This window comes from Barbus barbus, assembly GCF_936440315.1.
Source record: "Barbus barbus genome assembly, chromosome: 19".
Classification (NCBI taxonomy): Eukaryota; Metazoa; Chordata; class Actinopteri; order Cypriniformes; family Cyprinidae; genus Barbus; species Barbus barbus.
In genome coordinates this window covers 19,638,491-19,648,731 of record NC_136747.1, presented here as the reverse complement: position 1 = coordinate 19,648,731, position 10,241 = coordinate 19,638,491, and the positions used below count along the sequence as shown (strand labels likewise).

Here is a 10,241-nt window from a genome sequence, read left to right as displayed (position 1 = left end):
TAGAAACTTTTGAAGATCTACCTTGAGACACTGAAGTATTACAAATGATCATGTGAAAAATTACAAACAGACGTGTTACCTGCACACTGTATATTCATCAAACAACCAAAACGTCAACATTAAAAGAATAACCATATATAGCTCTGATATCAGTCAACATTTAATTTTACTTTATTATTCATATCTGTAATTAATTGTTGCTGTTCCTCTTTTGTAAAGCAGTAAAATTGTGCATCAATTTAAATGTTATTTTGATGTTTTGATAATTAGCAAAAATCACTTTTCTTTAAATGGTGAAACAAAGGTGAACTTGACACAGATCCTTTTTAAGGTGAATTATATCATGGGAGAAACATGGAAGATGTCATATGAGACTTGTGGGTTCATGTCCTCTGCTGCATTTTCTCTGTGTGTGAATGATTCATACTCATAGATGTAGGAGTCTGCTAAGGCTGCAGTTTGATGTGACATCATTACCACTTCCTGTTTTGTGGTGTTGCTGAGGAAACAGCTACTAGCATTCTGAGTTAAAGCACACTAATGAATCATGCTCTCTTTTTCTCCCTCCCACTTGTTCTGCCTTTTTGTTTCACTGTTTCCCTAGTGCTTACCACAAAAGGACCACGCTGTTCTGAACATCAGACACACCCCTTAGTTTTACAATAATCTAAATGTATCCACATTCTGTCATACATTTGAAATCATGACATCTGTTTTTAGTAGTTTAACACAATGTGGTTAGACACTATATTAAACTTCGAAAATGTGTCGTGAGTGAACTTATCAAGATATATTCTTTACTGAATATGAAAAGCTTAAAAATCTTGCCACCTGTTTTTCCTCCTTATGCACCTGGTTAATGTCATCATATAAAACATCTCTGACAGATGGTGTCACTTTGTGGCTTGACATTTTTGTGTATGAAGCATTTTGGCTGCCATTTTGACTATAGAATAAGTCAGAAACATTTGTTTATTTGTCTTTATCTGTTGCCTTGATTATGCAAAGCGAACTGGAATCCATCACACCAACATGTGAACATTTCCATCACACTGACCAAAAATAACTTTTATGTTTATTAGGTTCTAAAAAGTGTAGATGATGCATTTTTAATGATAGATTAAGTTTTAGATTGTTTTGAAATTGTGTAAATAGTCACATAAGAGTTGTTTATTTTAATATACCCTTCTAAAAGTTGACATCTATGTCAAAGATCTATAAAACTGGTCTTGATACAGATACAGCTACAATATTTTGGATAGGCTATATCATTTTTTAAAGATATATTGGCCTATTATTTTATTAACAGAACCCTAGAGCCCAGTTTTGAATAAATAACTGTTGATTCACAGTACAAAATCTCATTACATTAGACAAAAAAAAAATGAATATATTAAATAATGTTACTTTATGGTTTGCACTTTGCAACTTCTTCTGTTGGTCAAATTTTTGACTCTGACTGTGTTACATTTGTAAACATAGAAAAAGAAGGAAAAGGCATGCAGTTTATATCGTTAACCATCTAAAAAAAAAACAAAACACGAAAGTGTTTTAAACCAAAGGCTAACACGCTTGTACATGCCCTTTTTTCTCTCTTCTCTCTATCATCACACACCATTTGCTAATCAGGACCGTCCCGCGCACCGCTCCAGACAGCTGTTGGCGCAGCACGCACCGAGCGAGGCGCCTCCCTCTTCCCTATTTTCCCCTCAACGCGCCAATGTCCGCATCGGACGCCCGCTACATCCTCCGGTGGGCGGGTGCGCGCGGTCTGAAAGCCCTCCTCTTTTTAAAAAGCGGACCGCAATGATTTAGAAGTTCAGGAATCCCACGTGACGTCACCGCGAGGTGATGTAATGCTTCTGTAAATAGATCATATTGTAATCGCGTTTCACTTCAGCGTGCTTCGTCCCAGCGCGAGGAGCGGTGCTAGTCTCAGTCTGCGTGCGTTTAGGTAAGTTAGTATTACTATTTTACACACGCGCTTGTGAATATGATTTCACCCTTAACTCAAAACACAAACGGAACGCGTGTCTTGTACTGTGTTGTTGGGATTTTTGTTGCCGTTGTTATTGTTTATCTGTCAAAGTGCCGGTTTCCATTGAAATGTTCGTAAACTGTCTGAATGTCTGTTTAAGGGGGCGTGACGAACAAACAGATAAAATGAGTATGAGAATAAAAAAGGTTTTAACTGTCAAAGTGAAGACTGTCAACAACGCGTTTTAGCGGAATAGCAGTTTGACAGGTAGCGGTTTAAAGTCTATTTGAATTTTGCATATGTTTAAATGTTATTTCGCACACCTGCGCATGTTCTGAGGGAGAAAGTATTTGCATTTGCTTTGGTTTTATATACCCCCCATATACACCCTTTAGGCTATGACATCTGCCGTCACGCATACTCCAAAGTGAATCAGACAACTTCACGTTGTTGTTTTTTTTCCTTTGCCAAAATATGACACAATATTGCAGTATTGCCCCTGGGTAGGCTGTCTGATCTTGTTTGGGTTTGTAAAATTCGTGACACCGCGTGAGTCCTCCGGTTTCGCCATTACGTCATTCTGCAGGACGGTTGGCATTAGCACCGTAGACCCGTCTTGCCAATTCAACCTCCTGCCCCGACTGAACTAAATGTCATGACTAAAGGAATGCTCACGTTATAAGTGACTGACTGGGCAAGAAGCAGGTGCTTTTTACAAGGCGCGACTATGATGTAATACGTATCATATACAGAGAACACAGAAGAGAACTCAAACAAGGAAATGTGGGCAACATATAGAGAACTGAGAGGTATTCAAATAGGTTATCTTTTTTTAAAACTATATTTCACTAATTAGGTGTCATAGCTCTATCTATCTATCTATCTATCTATCTATCTATCTATCTATCTATCTATCTATCTATCTATCTATCTATCTATCTATCTATCTATCTATCTATCTGTCTGTCTGTCTATCAACTTGTCTCTATCTCTTTATTTGCATAAAGGTTTATGTTGTAGTTATCTATAGATAGATAGATAGAACTAAGAGACTGGGAAATTTAAATAATGAATCCGTATTTGACATTATATTTGCCTATAGGTGTCATTTATATCTGTCTGTTTGTCTATTTGTCATGAGCACTTTATAATGTCATCTCCCTTCCTTGTGTGCATGTGTTTGTGTGTCTGTGTGCATGTGTGTGTATATGTATGTTTAGGTTTTTTAGATCTCAGTGATGAATGTTGATCAGGACAGGCCATATGTATGCACTGCTCCTGGATGCTCACAGGTAAGTAACAGATGTCCAGTTTGCGGATAGCTGTTGTCCTATCATTCAGAGCTACAACTATGTGTTTAATGTATGCTGTCACAAGTTTTAGCCATCAGTTAGATTGTTAAATTGATTAACACTTCAGAATGAATTACTAATGAAAAATTATTATTCATTTTGGAACAAATATGTGATTTCAAAGATGCCAAGAGCTGTGCTGTTTCAGCATTGTCACGCCCTGCCCTGTTTCTTGTTCTCGTAGCGCTTCCAAAGAGAAGATCACCTAATTATTCACAGACACAAACATGAGATGACCCTTAAATTCCCTTCTATTAAGTGTGACAGTATGCTTTCAGGTAAGGGTGTGTTCACACATAATTACCCATTCGTATCATAGGGTAATGTTTTATCATCAACACTGTTTTAATATTTTATCTGTTTTAATATCTTACTGTTTTAATATCTTATCTGTTTTAATATCTTATCTGTTTTAATATCTTACTGTTTTAATATCTTACTGTTTTAATATCTTATCTGTTTTAATATCTTACTGTTTTAATATGTAACTAAAGAGTATAAGTCTACAGCTTGTGGGTCAGTAATATAAGAGCCTGTGAAAAGCAAATGTGTGTCATGATAGGTCATGCTCTCCATCTCCTTTAATTTAAGATTTAGACAATGTCTGTTACCCTGGAAACTCAATGTCTGACATATAAATATCAGCCTGACCCTTGACCTCTGGGGTCTGCGAGCCATCATTGCAGCGACAGAAACATTTACATAAAAAACAAAAGGAGGACTTTACCTTCTGACCCCTTTCATAGTAGCCTAGAAAAAGCAGTTTCGTTTAGACTACCACTAAATTACCAAATCAACAAGAGCAAAATCAGGCTCATGTTTATGACACAGGGTTAATTTTTAACATTTTTGAGCATGCCAGAAGATTACTTCAGACAAGTTCCGTTCATGACATTGAGACGAGGGTTAGTTTCTCTACATTTGTTTAGAATGCCTGGAGGTTACTTGATATTGATCTACTGATCTAAAGTTTTTGTTCCTTGAGAAATTTCCTATGCCTCCTCAGTTTCCATGTGTTTAGTCTATGTTCTATAGATAGATATATAGATAGACATTTGCTTTAATATTTTTATTTTTTTGTTTTCTACTAAACTATTTTAGTAACTTTTATCACTTTAACCAACATTTTTCTAGCACTTTATTTGTTAAATAGACATTAAAAAATGCTATGTTCCAAATATACATTGATAAATCTAATATTAATCAGTGTATTATTTATAATAACATATATAGCATATTTATAATATAATATATAAAATATTTAATACAATATTACAATTATCAATATATGCTGTGTCCTACTGACTGTATCATCTTATTTGTGTATTCTTCTATTTTCTTCATATTTGATTTCAATACATTTTTCCCTTTTTTCCAATTTTAAAATTGTATTTTTACTTTATTTTCATTGTTATTTCTTATACACCTGTTATTATTATTTTATTAATATTTTATGCAAAGTACTTTGAATTACCATTGTGTATGAAATGTGCTATATAAATAAATCTGCCATGCCTTAATCAATAAAAATTTCCATTGTGTTTTTACTTTATATATCGCCAGTGGTATTTTGTGTGTGGAATCTGATGATGCTGTTTGCATTTGTGATAAGCATGAACTCTTTATTCATCTGCAGATCAGACTCCAACTCCGACCCGTTTCTTACGGGACTGTGAGGAAGTGGGCCTCTTTACTGACCTGGAGCTTAACCAGTCACAGGCAGAGGAGGAGACCAAAACGGTGAGAGGAAAAACATGTTTCAAAAGCTTACTCAAATGTGCAAATGAATAAAAGTTTGCATAAAGTCTTTATTGTGTGAAGTCGTAGTAAATACTTTACATATCCTTCTGTGCTGGCTTGTGTGTGTGTGTGTGTGTGTGTGTGTGTTTGTGTTGATTGTAGTAAGAAAATCAAGCTATCATATCAAATTATCAGATGATCAGATTAAGAGTATTAAATATCAAACAGTTTACATACATACATATACACAAACAGGGAGGGATCTATAGAAAACAGGAAGGATTTCTAAATATGTTTGTAAAAGTATTCTAAATATTAGAATATCTAGAGTTTTTATTCTTTCTAAATTCTAAATATGTTCTTGCTTTTAGAGCTTTCCTGCGCAGGCATCAGGTCAGAACCAGCCTCACACTGAGACACAGCCTCAGCAGAGTCAACATCATCAGTTTCAACCTCAACAACAGCAGCAGTGCGCTCTGGCTCATCTCAACCAGAACCAGCTCCACACACACAGCTCACAGCCTCAGTCTCATTGCACTGCCACATACTCCACTTCACATAAACAGTGAGTATTACCATACATCATTACCAAAATACCCCATATTCTAATTTTCCCATTAAAGGTCAGGATGTAGTGAAAAAACTCAATTTACACAGTTTTTGGGAGGTACAGAATGTTTTCACTGTAGAAAAAAAGTCAAAAAGATTTGTTGCAACACAGCATTTAACCATATACTTAACTCTAATACTATGAGACCCCAAATATTTTGTCGTGCAGCATTGCATCTCTACACAGAATTTACCAATGTAATAATTTTTTCACTTTTTTAGCAGCTCTGTGTAAACTTCCTAAACTGCACTTATTGTGTACATAAATGTTTTTACATTGTACTTATATTAAAAAAATGCCTGCATGTAATTACACCTGTAATTAATTTCTATAATTACAATTATATACACTGTTGACCCATCCCTTACACCTTAACCCACCCTTAAACCTACCCATACCACCAAACCTGTCCCTAATCTTACCCATATCCCACCTCAATAGCAGCAGAAGTATTTTGCAATACAATATGAACACAGTAAATACATTGTACTTATTTTTGTGATGCAAGTACGTAGTAGTTAATGCCACTTAATATAAAGTGGGACCTTTTAATCTTTTGTTCTCTGCTAATGTGAATCCCTCTGACATTACAGATCTGCACCTAGCTGTCTGCACAGCAGACAGACAAATGCTTTGCCCGGGTCATCATCCATGAATGTAAGTAAACCCAAAAGCATTTAAACCCAATTGGAACAGTAAAATATTAATTGAAATAATACCTCTGTTTCTTATTTCATCATTATGATCATTTCATATCTTATTAAAATGACAGATGGAGGCACAGTTGTCAATGAATTCTAGTATGATTGGCATACCAGGCCCTGCCCCCTCTGGTTCATGCTCCTCCCTTCAGGTACAGCCCCATACTAATGATTTGACTCCATGGCTACAGGATTATGATGTCTCTATAGAAACATTACAAGTCAGACAGGGGTTATAATGCCACAGTGTTTTGTAACTAATGTAGACATCTTGATTGAGTTATCTAATTCAGACACATGCAATGTTGCCTTTTAAAAAAGCGGCATTAACACACACACACACACACATGCGCTGATTCTCTTCAGAAAGCGGAGGGGATTGAATTTCAAAGGCTTCAGACCTGGTTATCATCTGGCTTTTCAAAGGCGTCTTTGTAGATTCTCTGTGTTTTGAAAAACTTAAAAGTGCCAAGTAATCTAACCATCGCAAACAATCACTACACACAGGAAACCTTAGATGTAGAAATTAAAAACACATGGTTGCCTGTAGAAGTTGGCAAAGCAAATCTCACTTTGGGCATTTCCTTTTGAAATAGCATGAAATCTCCGCAGTGTTACATGACAATGATGTTGACAGTGACCCCAGGAGCCATTCTGACCCATCTCTCCCCATCTCTAATCCTTCAGAGGTCAAAGGTCATGCCAGCCCACAGCCAACCTGCGGTTTCCAATGGCAGTCAGAACCGTCTTTGCCACATGATGGAGATGATGTCGTCACAACAGCACCCACTGTCACATTTACAATCCACATCTCATCATCACGAATACCAGCAGCACTGCCACAGCCAATCACCGCAAAGACTCGCACATCAACATCAAAGCCAAGACCAATCACATCACAGCCAAGACCAATCACATCACAGCCATGCTCACCATTCTCCACCCGCTCATTTGCATCGTGGCTCCACCCACCAGACCGCCCCTCCCCTTTCACATCAGCCGATACCAACACAGGTCTAGGTCAAACATTGATTTTTATAGTTTCTAATTAATCTTTTGTAATATTTAACATAATGTTTGTGTTTTATAGATGTCGTCTACACCAAAACATACCCCCTGCCCGCAATCTCCTCCACAGCCGTCCACGGCCAGACGCCGACGGACAGCAGAGGAAGACCCAGATGAGCGTAGACAGAAGTTTCTGGAGAGAAACAGAGCTGCCGCCACACGGTGCAGACAGAAGAGAAAGGTCTGGGTGATGTCTTTGGAGAGGAAGGCTGAGGGACTTACTTACACTAACTTACAGCTGCAGGTACATTTATACATGCACAGTTTGTGCATGTACTTACCTTACAGTATTAAAAACAACTGAAAGTTCATGGTAGATTCATGCATTTGCTGCTTTGTTTATATATATGTATATATATTTTTTGTCTTCTCGTAGAATGAGGTGACATCACTCAAGACAGAAGTCACTCAACTGAAGCAAATTCTTCTTGCACATAAAGACTGTCCTGTCTCTGTGAGACAGAGAGAAACACAGAGTTAGTATGAATCATTTTCACATTCTCTCCTGCTTTCTTACATATACTAGTGTATTGGGATTGAATTTCATTAAAATCTTTGAAGAACATGTCATATTTCACCCCATAATAATAGTAATTGAAAATTATATATTGCTTAAAAATTATGGATATTTTTTGGTCACTGTAATTTTTGTAATTAATTAATAACACTGTCACAATTATTTCCATGACAATTAGGAACTCCAAATTATATGTGTGTTTTATTACTTAAAATGTGTGTATTAGTAGATCTTTTTTGAAAATGTATGGATTTCTTTTGTATTCATGTTTAGGTGCAGTAGGTAGTCCAACAGGAAGTCCTGTCCAGCAACATGCCATCCAACACAACAACATCTCAACATCAAGTTCGACTTTACCACACGCTCACCTACCCCCACACTCACACCCCACTAACAACACACAACTATAACATGCTTCTGCATGGACAGAAACTGGTGAGAACACAAAATACAACCCTTCTTTAGAGCCATGGTCAGGGCACCTATGACCAAGCAGGTACCCATCAGTGCAAAAGCAAAACTGAACAGCAAAATGTTTAATCCAGAGTTTTAAACTAGGATTTATGACTAAAAGGGAATGTATGCATTGCAATATGTCTGAAATGTTTAATTGCTCTCAAGAATAGAATAATTAAATGAAAAGTCTGTTTTATATTTCTGGCCCTTGACATCTCAGGTAATCAGTTTTATTTTACCTCACTGTGATTCATTACAGTGCTGGAAAACAAACTGTCTTTTACCCTCACTAAATTTAGTTTTCTTATTCTCAATCCTGTCTCTCACCCTCTTCGTACCTCTCTTTCTGTCTTCTCACACTCCTCCTCATGCTTTTTATAGTTGATCTTTCTCAGGGACACTCATCTAGTTTTACTCCTAGAGTATGTGTGCACATTTGTGTGTATATGTGTGTTTTGTTTTGTTTTTGGCCACTTTCAGTTTAAACGCTTTGATAGCTTCAGTGACAGCTGTGTGCGCTAAATCCTGAAACGAATGAAAAGGCCGATGAAATGCATTGAATCAAGGGTAGTTGTAAATTTTTAATTGTAAATAGGATTCTCTAGTTTTATAAATTTATGATGATGCAGCTAAAGCTGATTGTTACATGTTTGTCTTCGCTGTAAATATTGTTAGAGGCCTCTTGGTGAATTATCAGGTATCACATTACCTACGAAAGTACTTAAGAGTATCACATGTGAATTTTGGATTTATAGAATAATATACAGCTCATTTTATATAGACCGAGCCAACATCAGAATCATGTATTGGAATGATAGTAAAGGAATCATACATTACTAATCGCACTCATGGCACTCTGAATGTCTTACAGTATTCTCCTAAAACATTACAGCATAGCAATCATTTCACACTAACTGGCTCAGTGACAATCAAAATGTCAATGCTGACATTTCCTGGAAATGACATGCAAGCATGTGTACCATCTCTGAAAAAAATTGTTTAGGTAAATAATTTATATGGTTATACATTCAGTGTAAAATGGAATCATGAATCTGGACATGTGGGGGAAAACGAATGTTTGTAAACTCTGCAGGTTTGAACTGTTTTATGCATGTACAGTTTTTTTTTTAATATTTATCTATTTTTGCACACATTTGTGGCCATTTTTAATTAAAAGTACTTAATATTTGTATCCTGATCTCTTTTTTCACAGTTCATGCTAATAACTTTATAAAGTTGTGATACAACTGCTGCATTTTGTGTATTATATTTTTGATGGATTATTCCAAGGGTTGATTGCATGTACTACAAGGTGATAGTTTAAAACAAATGACTGCTGAAATGTTTGTATACAGTGTTGCAGTTCAAGTCTTGTAAAAACTTGGTTTCTTGCGCCATCTTATGGTGAGATTCATGTAGCAGTTTGGTACAGACATTATTCAGGGTAGTGCCAATTATTTTAACAGGAATGAAAACTAGGCTGTGAGAGGGATAGAAGTACAGTGTGTTCAGTGCATTGTACTGTTGTTCATCAACAGTCCTGGGTAGATTACTTATAAACTGTAATCCATTACTGATTAAAAATTACATGACAGAAATTGTAGTTTGTAACATTATCTGAATTACACTAAGTAATATACTCTGATTACATTTAATTAATTTTAGATGACTTTTGATTGAACTCATTTATCACTTAGACTTGAATGTGATTATTGTGTACAGCAGGGGTTTTTGTGGGAAAAAAATGAAAAGAAAAATAATTAATGAAAAGCTAATAATTAATGAAAACATAAAAATGTCAAACCTTGCGAATCTCTAC

The 10,241-nt window shown here is 36.0% G+C and overlaps 1 protein-coding gene across 1 annotated transcript; it reads left to right on the top strand.

The window, feature by feature from the left end:
* Window positions 1–1,843: 1,843 nt before the first annotated feature.
* On the top strand, window positions 1,844–9,613 carry LOC306884903 (cyclic AMP-responsive element-binding protein 5-like). The gene is made up of 11 exons (XM_079441141.1): window positions 1,844–1,954; window positions 3,199–3,270; window positions 3,515–3,608; window positions 4,967–5,070; window positions 5,442–5,635; window positions 6,274–6,337; window positions 6,453–6,533; window positions 7,069–7,395; window positions 7,472–7,693; window positions 7,826–7,925; window positions 8,240–9,613. Exons 2-11 carry the CDS (start codon window positions 3,217–3,219, stop codon window positions 8,374–8,376), a joined length of 1,377 nt encoding a protein of 458 aa, XP_079297267.1. The 5' UTR covers window positions 1,844–1,954; window positions 3,199–3,216; the 3' UTR covers window positions 8,377–9,613.
* The last annotated feature ends 628 nt before the right edge of the window (window positions 9,614–10,241 follow it).

Bases quoted from the DNA above. Each gene is read 5' to 3' on its own strand.
- LOC306884903 (XM_079441141.1), top strand. From the start codon at position 3,217: ATGAATGTTGATCAGGACAGGCCATATGTATGCACTGCTCCTGGATGC. The intron at 5,071-5,441 runs GTGAGAGGAAAA...TCTTGCTTTTAG, and splicing joins CAGAGGAGGAGACCAAAACG to AGCTTTCCTGCGCAGGCATC. The intron at 7,396-7,471 runs GTCTAGGTCAAA...TGTGTTTTATAG, and splicing joins ATCAGCCGATACCAACACAG to ATGTCGTCTACACCAAAACA.